Source organism: Orycteropus afer, unplaced genomic scaffold (assembly GCF_000298275.1).
Source record: "Orycteropus afer afer isolate SDZICR_OR568_19922 unplaced genomic scaffold, OryAfe1.0 scaffold00157, whole genome shotgun sequence".
In the NCBI taxonomy this organism is placed as follows: Eukaryota; Metazoa; Chordata; class Mammalia; order Tubulidentata; family Orycteropodidae; genus Orycteropus; species Orycteropus afer.
Window position 1 is genome coordinate 602,701 of NW_006921744.1, and position 19,501 is coordinate 622,201.

The 19,501-nt window shown below is 39.9% G+C and overlaps 1 protein-coding gene across 1 annotated transcript in view; it reads left to right on the forward strand.

Moving 5' to 3' along the window:
* Window positions 1–512: 512 nt before the first annotated feature.
* RCBTB1 (RCC1 and BTB domain containing protein 1) overlaps window positions 513–19,501 on the forward strand; it is a 56,635-nt gene continuing 37,646 nt past the window's right edge. Inside the window, exons 1-7 of the mRNA XM_007946348.2 lie at window positions 513–638; window positions 1,082–1,232; window positions 3,980–4,146; window positions 6,545–6,703; window positions 13,414–13,521; window positions 13,912–14,054; window positions 17,635–17,825. Coding sequence (XP_007944539.1) covers window positions 513–638; window positions 1,082–1,232; window positions 3,980–4,146; window positions 6,545–6,703; window positions 13,414–13,521; window positions 13,912–14,054; window positions 17,635–17,825 — 1,045 coding nt within the window. The remainder of the gene's footprint in view (window positions 639–1,081; window positions 1,233–3,979; window positions 4,147–6,544; window positions 6,704–13,413; window positions 13,522–13,911; window positions 14,055–17,634; window positions 17,826–19,501) is intronic.

Sequence of the window (19,501 nt, forward strand, 5' to 3'; positions counted from 1 at the left end):
CGGAAAGAAACACGTGCTGCTGGGAAAGAGACGCAAGAGACATGCATTGCTGAGACACTGAGGTACATGCACTGCTGGGGGAGAGACTGTGAGAGACTTGGCTGGGAGAGAGACTGAGCGTTTTTTCCTGAACTTGAATTGTAACCTGGTGCTTCCCTAATAAACCCCATAATCTGTGAGTTCTGTGTGGCCACTGCAGTGAATTATCCAGGAGAGAGGTGGTGGTGCTTTGAAAGGAACGGTTGGTGAAACGGCTGGAGGGAGGCAGCATGTCTGGCCTTGCAGTAACAGGCCTTGGGCTATTGATGGTGATTCTGTCTTCCTCTTGTGGGATTAGAGGAGGTTAGAACATGTGGTCTCCTTGCCCTTTTTGCAGGTACATAATCTAGTTTTGAATTAGCTTTTGTTAACTTTTATTAACAGCATCTTTTAATTTTTTTTTTCTTGGAACCTTCTTGTTTGTTACAGCAGAGATGCCGGCATTCTTATAGGAATTGCTTGAAACCAGAGTCATGGTGGATGTAGGGAAGTGGCCAATCTTTACTCTGCTCTCCCCGCAAGAAATAGCATCTATTCGGAAAGCATGTGTCTTTGGCACCTCAGGCAATGAAGCATTATATGTTACTGAAAATGATGAGGTAAGAATCTCTCAAAACTTAAAGTTTAGTTTTAGGGTTTATTTTGGGGTTCAGCTTTGCACTTTGAAGAGAAAAAAAAGGCACCAAGCACGCATTTTGCGAAAGAGAGAGATAAAAGGAACCTGAAGTTTTAGGAAAAAGACTGCCTTTGATAGAATTTCTCTCTCTCTCTCTCTCTCTCTCTCTTTTTTTCCCCCAGTTTCTTGATTTAACACCACTCTATCCCTTACTACTCTTTGAGTTTCATAGTATGGCCAAATATTGTAAAACTTAACTAATGTCAGCAGAAGTTGAATTTTTCTTAACACCTTTATCTTATCAGTCTCTCTTAACCTACCCAACTGCCAAACAGAATTTGAACATGTCTTATTTTCAGAGTGGAGAAAGGAATCTTTAATATAACTTCAGGCCAAATGACTCAAACAAAACTGTTTGTTTTCTAGGTGTTTGTATTTGGACTGAACTATAGTAACTGTTTGGGAACTGGCGATAATCAGAGTACACTTGTACCCAAAAAGCTGGAAGCCTTATGTGGGAAGAAAATTAAAAGCCTTAGTTATGGAAGTGCACCACATGTTCTCCTTAGCACTGAAGGTAAAGAGGGAAAACATCCAGCTTCTCAGTATGTGGGAACTTGAGCAGTTCATTCTGACCTAAGGGAAGTTAGACTGTATCAATTAAGTTTGGATTGTTTGTTTCTTAATTTCTGAGGGGAAATGTACAAAGCAGTAAAAGTTAAACATGTCAGGTTGACTCCAGAAGGAATAAGGTAAACATCTGAGGTTTTAGACTACTTAGGTAAAGTTAGGAAAGATTAGCTGTGACAAACGAAGTGATCATTTCCACACTCACTTTTCTGTGGTTGTGGTAGCAAGGTAGCTTTCAAGTTTTCCTTAGTACGTCTTTGTAAACATGGATAACACTGATTTTCTTTTCTTTGTGTCATTCCTAGATCTTGAATCTGAGAAATCTCATTCTCTGGCATATGAGGGTGCCATCATGAAAAGAATGAGGGATACTGGTAGATAGAGTCTTTTACTTTTTGCTTTACCTCTCTAAGCCCTATCCAATGAGGACATTATACATTTTTCTATGGTAATTTATCTGCACTTTGGGAAACCCCCACTCTCTCAAAGCTTGTTATGTATAACCTGAATTCTTGCTCTTAAATTTTAGGCACATTAGAGCTTGCTCTTCCTTCAGTAGAGACCCTCAGCTTTTTGTTGGGTCATCCTCTAGAGTGACATTCGGGATACGGCCTGCTTTCATGGCCTGCTCTCTCTAGACTGTGAATCATAGCTTCCTTGGATACTGCCATAGGTCTTAGTATCTAGCTTTTTCATTGCTAGTATCTAGCTTTTTCATTGCTTTTAGTTCATATCTGAATCCACTGCAGGTTCTCTGCATCTTTCTTAAACTGTGAGATCCAGAGCATGATTGTCTAGTGAGAGTGCTACTGGTGTTGAGAATAATGAGGTGATGATCTCACTCCTGCATTGTGTAATAATGCTTTCTGCTATTGCACTGGCCCTTTCAGTTACTGCATTACTGGCTGGGTCAGCTTGTCATCATTGGGACGTGAGGATTCAATTTTTTCCTAATATGTTTCAATTTTCTTATATAACAAAGGTCACCATTTTAACCATTTCTAAGTGTATAATTAAGTGACATTAATCACATTCATCATGTTGTGCTACCATCACCACTATCCATTTCTGTGTATTTTCTATCACCCCAAACAGAAACTCAGTGCCTCTTCAGCATAACTCCCGTTCTCTCCGCCCCCAGCACCTGGTAACCATAAATGAACTTTTGTCTCTATGCATTTGCCTGTTCTAGATATTTCATGCAAGTTAGATACTTCATTATTTGTCCTTTTATGTCTGATTTGTTTTGCTTAGCATAATGTTCAGCATAACTCCCGTTCCCTCCTCCCCCAGCACCTGGTAACCATAAATGAACTTTTGTCTCTATGCATTTGCCTATTCTAGATATTTCATGCAAGTTAGATACTTCATTATTTGTCCTTTTATGTCTGATTTGTTTTGCTCAGCATAATGTTTTCGAGGTTCATCCATGTCATAGTATGTATCAGAACTTCATTTATCTTTATGGCTGAATAATACACCATTGTATGTATCTACCATCTTTTGTTTATCTTTCTGTTGATGGATACTTGGATTGTTACCAACATCCTTTGGGCTGTTGTGAATAATGCGACAATGAACATTGCTGTACAAGTATCCTTGAGTCCCTGTTGTCAAGTGTTTTGGGTATATACGTAGGTGTAGAATTGTAGTGTCATATGGTAATTCTATTTTCAACTTTTTGAGGAGCCACCAAACTATTTTCCCCATTGGCTGTATCATTTTACATTCCCACCAGCAATGCACAAAGGTTATAAATTTTCCATACCCTTCCAACCCTTGAGACAGTTATCCTCTGTCACATGGGGTCACTATGAGTCAGAATCAACTTGACACCTAACAACCTTTCTCCTGGTTTTTCAGGGATTATTGTCAGTGAGCCAGCAAACGAACAATAACCCTCAGGTTTTTGCTGTTGCTGTTGGCTATCTGTTGTTGCTGAGTTGGTATTGTCCATAGTAGATCAGGATGTTTTATAACCATGGGAAAGGCATGAGAAGAATGGATACGCTTAGGGGACCTGTTCTGGTTACTCAGGTGTGCTGTGGGGGAAGAGGTGTGAAACAGTATTAAAGGACACAATGCAGAGAAAAGTTACCTCTATCAGAATCACTAAAAAATAAAGTCAATTACAAAAAAAGCCACCAAATTTCATGTGATTAAAACAGTCTGTCTCAGGAGAGCTCTGTGATTTTTGTTTCTCTTGCAAATAATACACCTCTTTTCTCTGTACTTTGTGAATGAGTTTTTGTGAGACAGACAGACACACACACACACACACACACACATCCCAAGGGTTCTTTGCGATTGGGTATTTGGTAAAGTGATGGTAGAGGTTAGTTTTGAATTCTCCAGTATCTTCTGCCTTTTGCTTGGTTCTTGAAACAAAAACTATTAAGATGAGTATTTAGGAAGTCCAATTTTTGTATATATAAACTTTGATTTCTGACTGAAAGCTGATCTTTCTAATACTGAAGGAAGTCCTTTCCTTAAAGGTTTCGTGTCTGTCTATCTTTTTCTCTCCTCTATCCCTCACTTCCTTGCCCCCAGTCAGTGCTTACTTTATAGAGAGGAAGGGGCAATATAAGAAAAATGAATATTGGAATGTGAGTTGTGCAAAGTTCTGGTAAAAAAAAAAGACAAGGGTTACTTTTGCTTCTTGGAGCTAATTCTTTGTGTGGCCATTTTGCATAGATGGAGTTGTTTATGCCTGGGGCCACAATGGATATAGTCAGCTTGGGAATGGGACGACCAACCAAGGCATTGCTCCCATCCAAGTCTGTACCAATCTCCTGATGAAACAAGTGGTTGAAGTAGCTTGTGGCTCACATCATTCCATGGCTCTGGCAGCTGATGGAGAGGTAAGTGCCCTGCTTTTAACCAATAAAATAATAACCATATTTGTGCTTGATACAGTGTATCTGAAGGAACTCTGGTAGCATAGTGGCTAAGGCACTTAACTGCTAACCAGAAGACTGGCGGTTCAAACCCACCAGCCATTCATCAGAAGGAAGGTTGGACAATCTACTTCTGTAGTGATACTGCCTCGGAAACCCAAGGAGGGGTCGTCCGGGTCCGACTCGATGGCACATAGCAACAACAACACAATGTATCTGAAAACATTGTAGGAACACACTCTTTCTCTATCACAACTTATGTGATTGGGATCACTCTTGATGACAGTAGAAGCCAGTCTTAAGGCAGTTGAGTCTCATGCTCTTTGCTAAGACTGCAAGTCAGATGTGTATGACAGTGTTGTGTACATTGGTTTTTTATGGCTCCATCCCTTAAGGTCTATTTTGTTTTTCAGTAGATGTAATGAATTCTCTGTTGTAGAGGATCACCTCACCAATATTCTAGTTACTTAGAATTCTAGTTACTCACATTTCATGCTTATCTTAAAGGTCATTCATCCTATTGATTCTGCCTTGGAATCTCTCACTTCATTCTTTTCCTCTCCATCTCTGTCCATCTTAGGTCAGGCCTCATCATCTTCTGCCTGGACTTTTGCCATGGTCTCTCTCTCTCTCTCTTTTTTTTTAATCTTCAGTGGCTTTTTAATGAGTCTACCTGTCTAATCTTACTTCTCTGTGATTTCTAAAATGCAAACTAGATCATATTGTTCACTTTCAGTGGTGTTACAGTGATCTTAGTAAGTAGAACAGGTTACAGATGAGGAAGCCAAAGAAACTCAGAGATCAAGCAACTTGCCCAAGGTTTTGTGGCTGGGATATGCTGGCTGAACCCAGGCCAAGCATACAGGTCATATGCCCAGAATCCATTGTTTCATAATCTATTTCTTAGCTAGAACCATACTCCCCATTTTCAAATAAATGGCAGCTGCATTTTAAGGAAGCTTAAGGTATTTGGGAAGAAGTACCAGAAGACAGATTGTTGAAATTAGACAGAACTTGCTAATTTTTATAGGTTGGATGCCTGCCTTATTTTAACCTTAAGCATATGCTACTTTGCATAATTGTGCTAAATGTTTTCATTATTAAACTAGATGTCCCTGTGAATACACTTCCAGGAAGTGTTGCAGGTTATTTTTTGTATACCTGTGAAACGGACCTCTAGCACATACCCTTTTAATGCATCAACAGTGGGTTTTACTCTTGTTTGCCATTGAGGCTACATCAGACATATGAAATGAGATAGGAAGTGCTGACAAAGAAAAGAAAGAATTATGGAAGTGGGTGAGGGCAGCTTCCTGTCAGCAAGTGAAGCATGGCTCCTTAAAAACTTTCTGTACTGCCAAAGCTTTACGCCCTGCCCTCTAATCTCTCTGGCCACACTCCTATTTGGTAGGATCATTAGCTAATTAGCTGGAAGTTATTTTTTATTTTGTTTTTCATCTTTGTTAATAGTTTTTAACTAGCTTAGAGATCTCTTTGTATTCCTCTCCCTTAGGAATCTTTGGTTTTCAGGTTATTTACAGATAATAGGCCAAAACTAAGGATGGGGATTGCTTGAAGCTGATAGACAGACAGACAGCAAATGAGAGCTCAGAGAAAATATCACCAGGAAAAACCTGACAATGTGGTGTCCTTTCTGTAGGTGTTATGAGGACTTGTCTCCTTAGCACTTGTGAGTTCTGTGTTATGACAGAGAACTATATATAGTTGATACTTACCTGGTATATGCCTTATTTCCTATTGGTGCAGATTAAAAAAAAAAAAAAATAGCTGACATAATTATAGAGACAATAGAGCATAGTGGTTAAGAGTACAACCAGACTGCTTTGGGTTCAAATTCCGCTTCTACTACTCATGAAATGTGTTACCTTAAGTAAGTCACTTACCAGTTTCCTTATATAAATTGGAGATGATAATAATATCTACCCCAGGGTCATCTTAAAGGATTACTGTAAAGATTAAATAGTTTAATGCATGTGACACATTTAGAGCCATTTAGCACATTACAAGTATTCATTAAAAAACACAACCAAGCAAGTTGTCATTTGAGTCAGTTCTGACTCATGGTAATCCCATGTGTTACAGAGTAGAATTCCTCTCTAGGGTTTTCTTGGCTGTTATCTTTATGGAAACAGATCACCAGGCCTTTCTTGGTGCCACTGGGTGGGTTTGAACCACCAACCTTTCAATTAGCAGCCGACCACAAACCACTTATGCCATCTAGGGACTCCCTAAGTGCTCGCTAAGAGGGTTTGTTTATATTTTATGATTCTTACTGTATGTAAAAGGGAGAATTTTCACCCTTACTATGATTTCTTTTTCTATTTCTCATCTCTTAATACAGGTATTTGCTTGGGGTTATAACAACTGTGGCCAAGTGGGATCAGGATCCACAGCAAATCAGCCAACTCCTCGAAAAGTTACAAACTGTTTACACATTAAGAGGGTGGTTGGCATTGCCTGTGGTCAGACCTCGTCCATGGCTGTCCTGGACAATGGTGAGGTGAGCCATCTTTCCTTCTCTTTCCCTTCCCCTTCCAGTGAAATGCCAATTTCTTCATAAGATTTGGATTAGATAGTGGAAGGAATAGTGCTTTGTTTTGGTAGCTCCATTGGTAGCTTACTGGTTACTGACTGCTGAGGGGTAGCTAGACCATGTTTGCTCCTCTGTGTGAAGTTTTGAAATTCCAAGATTTATCTGCAAATAAATGTTGTAGCCGGTCTCAGTTTTATTTTTGCAGGACCCATGTAGCCTAATACTTACAAATAGTTGTTTGCAATTTAATGTAGTGGGTTAAAGAATGGGCATAGTGCTGCTGGCATAGTGCCTATGGCATTTGACTGCTAACCAGAAGGCTGGCGGTTCAAACCCACCAGCCACTCCTCAGAAGGAAGGTTGGGCAATCTACTTCCATAGACCCAAGGAGGGGTCACTATGAGTCGGATTCGATTCAATGGCACCATTCTCTTCCAATGAAAATGTCAATTTTGTACTCTTTTAAAGTTAGCTGGTGATGTTTATAAAACACTCAAGGGCTCTGATGGGCAAAATGTCTTTTTAGAACCATTTGTACCTGCCTACATCTTGAATGTCTATTCACAGAAGGGAGCAACTAGCTTATTCAGGACTTTTTGTTCTAATTGTTGTTAACTACATTTAAAAACAACCATCCTTTGGTGACTCTTCACTGTGGTCACCTTTGAGCTGATGGTAAATTCTGTGCAATTATTTCTGGTTGCTTCTTCTACTTAAATGGACATGTCTTAGGGTACAAAAATTATATTAAGATGCTTCTTTAGGAACAGATGTTGATGGGTTTGTGCATTGGGTTACTATGTACTTTGGAATTCACAGAATGTTCCCTTTATTTTTTGAATTAATCCTTCTATTGTCCTGGCTTACTTCAGAATTTCTGGTACAGCTAGCTAATATCCATCATTCCAGTATTCTTTACTTCTCCTTTATTTTTTAAAATAAGATTAATTTTAAAATTATTAATGTGGTTATTTTAACAGAGGAAAGCAAAATATATAAAATGAAAAGGGAATTCCTTTAAAACATAAAGGGTAATCAAAACAACCTGGAACTGGTGTAACACTAGACACGTAGACCAGTAGAATAGAATTGAGAGTCCAGAATTACACCCACACATCTATGGTTGACTGATTTTTGACAAGGGTGCTAAGTCTATTCAATGGGAAAAGAAGAATTTCCTCAAAAAATGGTGTTGGGAAAACTGGATTTCCACATGCAGAAAAATGAAACAGGTCCATGTCTCACACTGTACACAAAAACTTTCAAAATATATTACCTAAATGTGTAAACTAAAACCATAAAATTCTTAGAAGAAAATGCAGGGCTATGCTGTTGGGTCTAGATTTTAACAACGGATTATCTAATATACCATAATAACAAAAGCACCAACAGCAAAAGACAAAATAAATAAATGAGACCTTATAGAAATGAAAAGCTTTTGTTCATCAAAAGACTTTACCACAAAACTGAAAAGACAAGCTACTGATAGGGAGAATGTGTGTGGAAATCATGTATCTATTAAAAATGTAATAATCAAAATATATATAAAAAAGACAACCCAAGTATAAAATGGGCAAAGGCCTTGAATAGATACTTCACAAAAAAGGACATTCAAATGGTCACCAAACACATGAAAAGATGCTCAATATCATTGCCCATCAGAGAGATGCAAATAAAAACAATGAAATACCATTTCACAGGGTTTCAAACTGCTTCAACCTGGTTCAGTCATGGGTGATAAAGTGGTACTGGAATGGATCCAGATTTTTAAAGTGTGGATGAACTGGAACGCTGACTGGAACAGGAACAATATGGATTCAAGCCCTGCTAGAAACTTAATCCCCCTTTTAGAAAACAAGGGCAGGGTGTGTGTCTAGCAACCAAATCTCTTGATCGACTGAGTCTAAAACAGCAGTGCCTGGCTCAAAGATGTTGGCCAACCTTGCCACTTTGAATATTTGTTACTCTCCACAGTCTTGGCAGTAATCCATTGTCACACATCAGGTTCACTACAGCCCTTTTGGGTCTCCCATTCCAGGGCTTCAACCCATAATTTTTCTTGTTCCACTTAGGATTCTGGATCACCCATGTTTTAAAAATTCAGGTTTATTCCAGTTTTGCTTTGTCAGCCATGATTTAACCATTTTGAACCACTTTGAAGCCCTGCCATTTCATTCCCACTAGGATGGCTAAGATTCTTTTTTTTTTTTTTTTTTAAAGAAAAGATAGACAATAACGAAAGTTGGTAAGAATGTGGGGAAATTAGAACCCTTGTTCATTGCTGGTGGAAATGCAAAATGGTACAGCTGTTTTGGAAAACAGGGTGGTAGTTCCTCAAAAAATTAAAAATAGACCTACTATGTTGTTGTTGTTATGTGCCATGTTGTTGTTGTTATGTGCCGTCGAGTCAGACCTGACTCATAGCAACCCCTCCTTGGGTTTCCTAGGCAGTAATCACTACGGAAGTAGATTGCCCCATCTTCCTTCTGAGGAGTGGCTGGTGGGTTTGAACCGCCAGCCTTCTGGTTAGCAGTCAAGTGCCTTAAGCCACTATGCTACCAGAGCTCCCAGACCTACTATATGACCCAGTAATTCCACTCCTATGTATATACCCATAATTTTAAAGCAAAAATTCAAACAGACTTGTATACTGTTGTTCAGTGCAGTACCATTCACAGTAGCCAAAGGTAGAAACAACCTAAATGCCCATCAGCAGATGAATAGATAAACAAAATGTGGTACATACACACAATAGAATTCTACTCAGCCAGTAGGGGAAATGAAGTCTTGATACATGGTACAATGTGGATGGAATTAGAAGATAAGTTGAGTGAAGTAAGTCAAATCATAAAAGGACAACTATTATATGGCCTCACTTATATAAAAAGACAAGAAAAGGCCAATGTATAGAGACCAAAATTCATTAGTAACTGTTACCAAGGGCATGAAGGAGTGGACAGAAGGGTTAAGAGTGATGTAAAAATCACATCGACTAAGGGTAGGATTGCACAGCCAGTTACTATGATTGCTGTCAATAAATTGTACACCTGTAAAAAGCTGAACTGGCAAAAGTGTGATATATTTACAACAACAGCAGCAATAACAAGAGTAGCTGCTGAGGGTGCTTATGTACAGCCAAATACCTTGTGGGATTTGGGTCCTTGGTTTGGGGGTTTAGGGTCATGGTTTCATGGGACATCCCAGTTAACTGCCTTAATAACATGTTTAGTGCTTCTGCTCTACCTCCTACTTCATTGTTAGTGCCTGGGATCTTAAAAGCTTGCAAGTGGCCTTCCAAAGCACAATAATTGATCTTTGTTTACCCCGAGCAACAGAGGAAGAAGGAGAGTCAGGAATAGTAGGAAGATACGGAATATGTGACTAATTGGTGCCATGAACAACTCCTTCCTTTGCCAAGAGACCAGAAGAACCATATGGTGCCAGCCACCATTACTGAACATTTTGATCAAAGATTCTATAGAGAAATCCTGATTAAAAGGGACCAAATACAGAACAGAATTTCAAATTATCATGAACTCTAGACTTTCTGAAGCCAAAGGTGGTGGATGAACCCCTGAAAATGTTGCCCTGGGATAATCTTCAAAAATATCCCCTGAAAGTCTTTTAAAACCAAACATTAGTTTAGTTTAGCTAGTAAAAAAATGTTTGCCTTAAGAATTATGCCTTTTTTTTTCATTTTTTTTTTTTTATTGTGATTTAGGTGAAGATTTACAGAGCAAATTCACTTTCTATACAGCAGTTCACATATACTTTGTCTCATGTCTTTGACCACAGTTTACCACAATGCAATAGCTCCCCTCCCACTTCCTCCCCATAGTTACCACTTCCCAGTGTCCATCCCTCCATACTCTCCTGCCCCCTGAGCTGTCTCCCCGTGCATAAGCAGCCCTTCCTTCTCCCATGATTGTTATCTCCAGGGCGTGTGTCTACTTGAGGTAAATGTTTAACTCACATGCCTGTACTTTGTTTGGCTGGAAACCACAGGTGTGGGTTCAATTCCAGACCTGAAGGGCAGCTAGGGGCCATAGTCTCAGTGGTTCTACCAGGCTCTATTGTACCAGCAAACCTGGTCCCAACCATCTTTTTTTTTCCCTCCAAATGATTTTGAGTTTTGTTCCACATTGTTCTCCCTCTCTATGCAGGATCTCCTACATCCATTCCAAGTGGATGACAGTGGTAGCCGGGCACCATCTAGTTCTTCTGGTCTCATAGTTGCATAGGTTTCAGATCGGATGGTGTACCAGTCGTGAGGACTGATTGTTTCCCTTAATTTTGGTTTTCTTCTTTCTTCTTTGCTCTGGACGAGGAGAGACCCATCGTTGCATCTAGATGGCAGCTTGCTAACTTTTAAGATCCCAGTCGCTACTCACCAAAGTAGGAGGTGGAACAATGTTTTGTATAGTATGTTATGCCAATTGAGCTTGAGGTCCCCTGTGACTATGGTCCCAAGCCACAGGATCAACTACTCAGTCGCTCTGGGTAGCTGGCTGTGACCAAGCAGTGACCACAACCTTGCCCCTTGTCAGCTCTACTATATACCTGGGGATTCTGATCATTCACATAAACTTATAGGACCATTGTCTGCCAACCCTATATATGATCTTGGATACACTCCCTATTTCATAGATATACCTAATCGTTTAGCCTGTCCACCTATCTATCCATCCGAGAATTATGCTTTTTTAAGGGATTGAAGTGACAAATACAGCTCAAAAGATTAGATAGGATCATTAGTGAGCAGTGAGTTTATGTTAATGTAGGAGGAACAGCTCCGAAAATGAGAGTGAGAATGGTTGCACAACTCGAGGAAGGTAATCGGTGTCACTGAATTGTAGAAACTGTTGAATTGGTGTCTGTTTTGCTGTGTATATTTTCAACAACAAAATAAATTTTAAAAAATAAATAAAAGAATTTATTTTCCCCAATCTTATTAATAATTTGATGTATATAACCTTTTGGATTTTTCTCTATAAACAATCATGTATGGGTGAGTATAACACCTTTTTTTCCCCTAAAAAAAAATGGAATTAATCTCCCTATTGCTTTATTCTGCTGTTCTGCAAAAAGTGTTCCCCTTGTCCCCTTGCACTTAATGTATGTTTTACTTGAATATATATCAGACCATTTATATCCGTTTTTTATTTTAATGACTGCTTGATTTTTCTTATATGGGTGACCCATATCCACATCTATACTGATGGACATTTCAGTTGGTTCTAATTGTTTGTTCTCATAAACATAATGGCACTGACCATCAGTGTTAGTGTTTGTGTGTATGTTTGTATACTTAGCATGTATTTCTATAGAATAAATTCCTGGAAATGGAATTTAAGAGTAAAGAGGTATGTCATTAAAATATTTTATAGCTTTTACAAAATTTCTCTCCAGATAGTTAATAGCTGTTATACTTCTGACATTGAATGAAAGTCCCTTTAACCATCTCTCACTAGTACTCTAAACTGCATGTCCCCTTTGCCCGTCTATCACATGGCTCTGAAAATCCCCAGCCTATGTCTCTCTGTCTGCCCTGCACTGCTATTAGGCTTAGTATCATCACAAACTCCAGGTTTCTGATTTAAACTAGACCCTTTGTCAATATCTTTCCTAATTCTCGCACTTGCTTTCCTAAACCTTTAACCCTCCTTTCAAACTGTGCTGGCTGTTGCTTAGAGCAGATGGCTCGCCCCCTCTCAGATATGCAGGGATCACTGAGTTCTATTATGGCTCCCTCTGTAACCACTTCCCTGTCCATTCCCTCTTTCAGTTTGTTCCCTCACCAGAGCTCACTTGAATATTGCTGAGGAGAGATGAATTTATCTGCTAAATGGTCTTCCTGCTTCTGATCTCACACACTCCAGTCATCCTTCATGTTGTGGCCAGCATGATCTTTCAGAAATGCAAATTTAATCATGTTAACCTCTGTTTTGAAATATTTCAGTGGAAAACCTACAGGCACAGTCCACGTTGCCTGGTATGTTGTTTAGCACTTTATCCCCTGCCATTCCTTCTAGTGTTTTATTCCACTGCTAATCCAGTTGTGTCTAAACTGGTCCACCTACATGTCTTCTGAATTTGCCTCTAACATATTCTGTATCTTCTGCTTGAAGTGCCTTTGCTCTCATTCATCCTTTAGCCTTACTTTTATATCCACTTTCTGAAAAGTCTTTCCTAAACTTTCTTACTTGAGCGAAATCCTTTATCCTCTCTGCTCCCAGAGTGCCTTGATGGGATCTCTTCTATGGCACTCACCACCTGGCTGCAAAATATTTGTGTGTCCCATCTCCACTTCTAAACTGTGGCCAGAGACTTTTATTTATAGCATTTTTTATAGTGTCGTAACTTACAATAGGGCTTAATAAGTGCAAATGAGCCTTAGCTTTCTCATTTATAAATATGTGATTTATAATATGTGATTTGCCCAAGGCTATCCAACTTGTATATCCAACTAGTGAGTTACAGAGTACGAACTGATGCCAAAGTCTGTAATTTTCTTCCTCAAAATATCTTCTATTTGGAGATCAGTTGTAGTAGCACACAGAATAGAATGAGTGTTGAGAGTGGAGAAAATATCTGATTTGATATAATAGACTGCATTTATCTCTTCCCTTTTACTGGTAGGTAAAAAGCCTGTTCCCTCCCTTTCTCTCCTCTTTAAGGTGTATGGCTGGGGTTACAATGGCAATGGTCAGCTGGGCCTGGGAAACAACGGCAATCAGCTGACCCCAGTGAGAGTAGCAGCTTTGCATAATGTGTGTGTGAATCAGGTAAGTGTGACCACCTCTTGGCTGGCTGGTCCCCATTGATCTAACCTGCTCTGACTCAGATTAGAAAAATACTACTCTTCCATAAATATTTTTGGGCAGTACCTTGTGCCTTTACCTTCCACATTTAATATACTGTCTTCCCTAAGTCCCCCCCTGATGAGAAAGACCATGGTGCTGGAACAGCAGTCTTGACAAGTCAGTTAAACTATGGAAACATCCAGTAGTGCTAAGGTTTAGTCTTTTCGTGTGTTTATTTAATATACCAGAAAATGTCAGTCCATGCCCAGTGATGAAATGACATTCTGCAGAAGCTGGCAGTAGTTTGTAAGTAGATGATTTCTTATCCTTCCTGTTTTCCTGTCTATGGTAACCATTTAAATTTACTTGCAGATTGTCTGCGGCTATGCACACACTCTAGCACTAACAGATGAGGGCTTGCTCTATGCCTGGGGAGCTAACACGTATGGGCAGCTGGGAACTGGCAATAAAAATAACCTACTAAGCCCAGCACACGTCACAGTGGAGAAAGAAAGGTAACTGGGCTGCAACGTGTTGTGGGACTGCATGTGCGCTGTGGACATGTGCTAGAGCTATGGAGTTTGGCTGCTCCGTGATGCTTCTGTTGACACATTTCTTATTTTGAACAAAAAAGTTTAAGAACCAGTCAGAATAAACTTGATGTTGATAGGATTCTTATGCACTGTTCTAAAAGAAGCAGCTGTGATTGATAGGTATTAATGCATCTTGACATAATTCCTAAAAAACTTTTTGTTGTCCATTTAGTGGGGAAGTAAAATAGGGTCTCTGATCCTGTTGAAATTCAAAATGTAGTATGAATTTTCCTTTGAACCAAAACCAAAAACTAAGCCTATTGCCATGAGTCAATTCTGACTCATAGCAACCTTATGGAACAGAGTAGAACTGCCCCGTAGGCTTTCTAAGACTGTTACTGTCTTTATGGAAGCAGACTGCCTCATCTTTTTCCCACAGAGCAGCTAGTGGGTTTGAACCATTTACCTTTAGGTTAGTGGCTGAGCCTTTAACCACTAAGCCGCTAAGGGCGCCTTTGCACCACCTAAAGCTTCTTCTAAATAAATAAAATATGTTCTTAAAAGGACTCTACCTTTTTAAATGTTGATGTGATTTAATGTGTGTTACTAGAATAGATGTTTAAAGTTCAACCAAATTGTGAAGTCTCACCCACTAAGTCTTAGAGTGTTGACTTAAAATTCTGGGACCCTGCCAAGAAGCATACTTGAGAAGCTATAAGCGCCTTGATGTCTACTTGGATTAGAATGCTTAGAGTCTATGACCACCTGACTAGTGCTTATCATCTATGTGAGCTCTTTTGAGCTCTGGTAGGGAATGAGGAAAAAAGTTGTGTTTATAATCAGATGGTATATTGGAAGCAGTATTTTTTGTTACTAACTAAACAGTCTACTTCTGAAAAAGAAGCCCTTGAAAACCCTGTCGATCACAGCAATTGATCCTGTTGTGCGTGTGGTTGCCATGAGTTGGAAGGGCTATCTTGATGGCAGCTAACAACAACAATAAGCCCCCAAAACTGTTAGGACATTTTGTCAGTGTCCACTTTACTCAGTTACTGTGGTTTTCATGCCCTTTTCCCCAAGTTTTCCTCAACAGCATGTGTGATATCTAAGTCAGAATGAGGTTAGGACAGCATGTGGGCATGTTGCTGATTGAACTCTGAAATAATAACTAGAACATCAGTTGCAGTTCAGAGAGAAATTTAATAAGACGATAGTAATGTTCCAAGGTGGAAGCACACAGGGCCAGAAGCAACGCAAAGTGTGTCTCCCTAAGCCGTACAGACTCAGGATTTTTATAATGATTTTAGGGCTGTAGGGTTTGTAATTTCAGAGGTCTTACACAGACAGGTTACTCATAAGGCCCTGACCATTTTGGCAGCAAGACAACGATATTCTTGCAACAAACCTCAGCTTCCTTCAGGTATGTGAATGAGGTCTATGGTCTTCAAGGTGGATGTTGGGTTTTGCCTTAGTTCCCTTCTTAGATCCATTGTCTTTGATTTATTAGGCAAAGTGCACAGGCTTAAGAGCCAGTTATTGTGGACCATAGGAAGCAAGCTGAAAAATATCCTAAAAATTCCTACATAATTAGGAAGTGCCATCTAAGTTTTGTTCCTTTATGGTCCCATGATCTTAAGAATGCGGTCATTCTAGTGAGAACCAGGACAAGAACAGATATATGCACACCCATGTTCATTGTAGCACTATTTACAGTAGCAAAAAGATGGAAACAACCTAGGTGCCCACCAACAGAAGAATGAATCACCAAACTATGGTACATATGCACAATGGAATACTATGCAACCCTAAAGAATAATGTAGAATCTGCAAAACACTGCATAATGTGGATGAACTTGGAGGACGTTATGCTCAGTGAAATAAGTCAATCACAGAAGGACATATATTGTATTAGTCTGTTATTGTAAAAAGTCAAGGAAAGGAAGGAAATTTTCTTTGTTGGTTACCAGGTGTGGGAGAGGAGGGGAGGGACACTGCTAGATAGGTAGAGACAAGTATTGATCTGGGTGAAGGGAAGGGCAGTGTACCAAATGTGAGTGATCAACACAGTGGCATTGAGGAAGAGGAAGACAGAGAGAGGTGCATGGGAGGTACAGACAACAAAGATGAACTCTTTTGCACATACAGTGCTGCATTGTCAGTGATGGCAAACATTGATACATGGGTAGATAGATGGGTGGACAGGCTGAACTATTAGGTATGTCTGTGCAGGGGGGAGTGTGCCCATGACCATGTATAGGGTTGGTAGACAATGTTTCTACAAGTGTATTGGTATGTTCTGTAAGAATCCCCAGGTATATAATAGAGCTGACAAGGGACAAGGTTGTAGTCACTTCTTGGCCACAGCCAGCTATCAGAAGGAGCAAGTAGTTGGACCTGTGGGCTCAGGACCATGATGACAGGGGACATCAAGCTCAGTTGGCGTAACACACTACACAAAAACATTGTTCCACATTCTACTTTGGTCAGTAGTGACTGGGATCTTAAAAGCTTGCAAGCAGCCATCTAGGTGCAACTGTGGGTCTCTACTCGTCCAGAGCAAAGAAGAATGAAGAAAACCAAAGATTCATGGAAACAATTAGTCCAAGGGACTGGTATACCATGTGATCCTCAGCCTATATGACTATGAGACCAAAAGAACTAGATGGTGCCCAGCTACCGCCATCAACCACTTGGAGGGGGATTTATGTAGGAGATCCTAGATAGAGTGGGAGAACAATGTGGAACAAATCTCAGAATTATTCATGGGCGGTGGGGAGACCAGGCTTCCTGGTCTGATAGAGCCTGGTGGAACCCCTGAGTCTATGGCCCCTAGTTGCCCTTCAGGTCAAGTTGAACCCACTCCTGTGGCTTCCAGCCAAACAAAGATAGGCATATGAGCTGAACTTTGACATTAAGTAGGTATACTCCTTGGAGAGATCAATCATGGGAGAATGGAAGGGCTGTGTATGCACAGGGAGACAGCTCAGGGTGCAGGAGTGCATGAGAGAGAAGAAGAGAGAAGCAGTGACTATGGGGAGCAAGTGGGAAGAGAGCTGTTGCATTGTGGGAAATTGCAGTCAGTGTTATGAGACAAAGTATATGTGAGCTGCTGTATGGAAAATGAATTTTCTCTGTAAACTTTCACCCAAATCACAATAAAAATTAGAAAGAAAAAAAAAAAGTAGCCATTCTATCTGTGAGTTATTCCTGCCCTGGTCTATGTGGTTAATCTATGTGGAAGCAAGGTATAACTAATATTATACTATTAATATTTGTTAGTGTAATTGGGCAGAGTTAGTATAAAGTGTAAAATAAGTGTTCTCTTCACAGTAAATGTTCTCCCAAGCTACTATCTGCATTACTGCAGGCAGTCTGGAAGGGAGGAACCCAGAGCTCTTGCTCTCACCTTTTGGTTTTCTCAGTATCACTTGGCAGCTAAATATTCCTGGAACTTGAGCTGTTTTTTGAGGTGTTCTGAGCATGAACTTTTTGATTCCGTTGGGTGGTGTACCGTAGGTTTCTGTGGTAAAGAAGTGACATGTGTTTCTTTTAAACTTTTCAGGGTAGTAGAGATTGCAGCCTGTCATTCTGCCCATACCTCTGCTGCCAAGACCCAGAGTGGGCACGTGTACATGTGGGGCCAGTGTCGCGGCCAGTCAGTCACTCTGCCTCACCTCACTCACTTCTCCTGCACAGATGATGTCTTTGCCTGTTTTGCCACACCTGCTGTCTCATGGCGTCTTCTGTCTGTAGGTAAGGAAGCTTGGGACTACTTCCACCTGGAGAGAGTAAGGCTATCAAGTTTTCCTGTGTATTTGCTGGTAGTGGCTCTTTTAAGTTCTAGAATGTTTAATTCTCTACTAAATTTAATACTTTTCCCCAAATTAAATTTGCATAATAGTTTTATTCATTTATTACAGAATATTTTCATGGGATTATTATTTCTCCCCCACCTAAGGCTTTTACTTTACTGAATTTATTGTATAGTTCAATATAATAATAATGAAGATGAACTTTCAAAAAAAAGTGAAGGACTTGTGATTTTTAAGGTAACTAGTTGACCTTGCTTTCTTTTTCTCGAAAGCAGGGTCAACTAGTCACCTTGAAAAACAAGGGAGCCCTAAGGCATTTGACTGCTAACCAGAGGTTGGCAGTTCGAACCCACCAGCTGCTCCACAAAAGGAAGATGGGGCAATCTACTTCTGTAAAGATTTACCACCTTGGAAATCCAATGGGGGTCGCTATAAGTTATAATCGACTCGATGGCAGTGAGGTTTTTTTTTTTTTTAATGACTGCTTTCTTTTTCTTTCAATCACTCTCAAGTACTTTTATTTTGGAGGGGCATCAGAAAAGAGTGTTATACATTCTTGGAAATTGAGCTGTTTTTTGAGGTGTTCTGAGCATGAACTTTTTGATTCCGTTGGATGGTGTACTGTAGGTTTCTGTGGTAAAGAAGTGACATGTGTTTCTTTTAAACTTTTCAGGATAGTAGAGATTGCAGCCTGTCATTCTGCCCACACCTCTGCTGCCAAGACCCAGAGTGGGCATGTGTACTTGTGGGGCCAGTGTCGCGGCCAGTCAGTCACTCTGCCTCACCTCACTCACTTCTCCTGCAGAATTCTGAATGATCTGAACTTTTTCTGAATATTGTCTTCTTTAAGAGTCCATTTATGGTGGAACACTCAAGAGTATGGCCCTTAGATATCCATGAAACCTGGAACTAAACTCACTCCCAGGGATCACCTTTTAGTCAAACAATAGACCTATAAAGTGAACAGTATCTGTGAGGAATATGCTCCTCAGATCAACCATAGGACACCGAAAGGGAAGTATTTGCCCAAAAACAAAGTTCAGAAGGCAGGAAGGGGCAGGAAAGACGGACAAACAGAAATGGGGAACCCGGTGAGAAAGTGGGAAGAGTGCTGTTACATTGAGAGGATTGGCACAAATGTCACAAAGCAAAATGTGTATAAATTGTTGAATGATGGAAAAACTAACTTGTTCTGTAAACTTTTACCCAAACCAAAAAAAGAGTCAAATTTATTGAATGAATATGTTAAGATGTCATGTTAATAATGTTAGTAACCACTAACAAGGTGATTCTTCTAAATGGTTCTTTGTGTTTATATTATAAGCAGAGGGTTAAGTGGATCATGATGCCCTAGGCTGGAAAAGTAATGTAGTTCTTTTTTTTTTTTTTTTTAATTCTGATTTGGGTGAAGATTTACAGAGCAAATTCACTTTCCATACAGCAGTTTACATATACTTTGTCTCATGACATTGACCACAGTTTATTACAATGCAACAGCTCCACTCCCACTTCCTCTTCATAGTTACCTCTTCCCAGTGTCCATCCCTTCATGGACTCCTGCCCCCTAAGCTGTCTCCCTGTGCATAGGCAGCCCTTCTTTCTCAATGATTGTTCTCT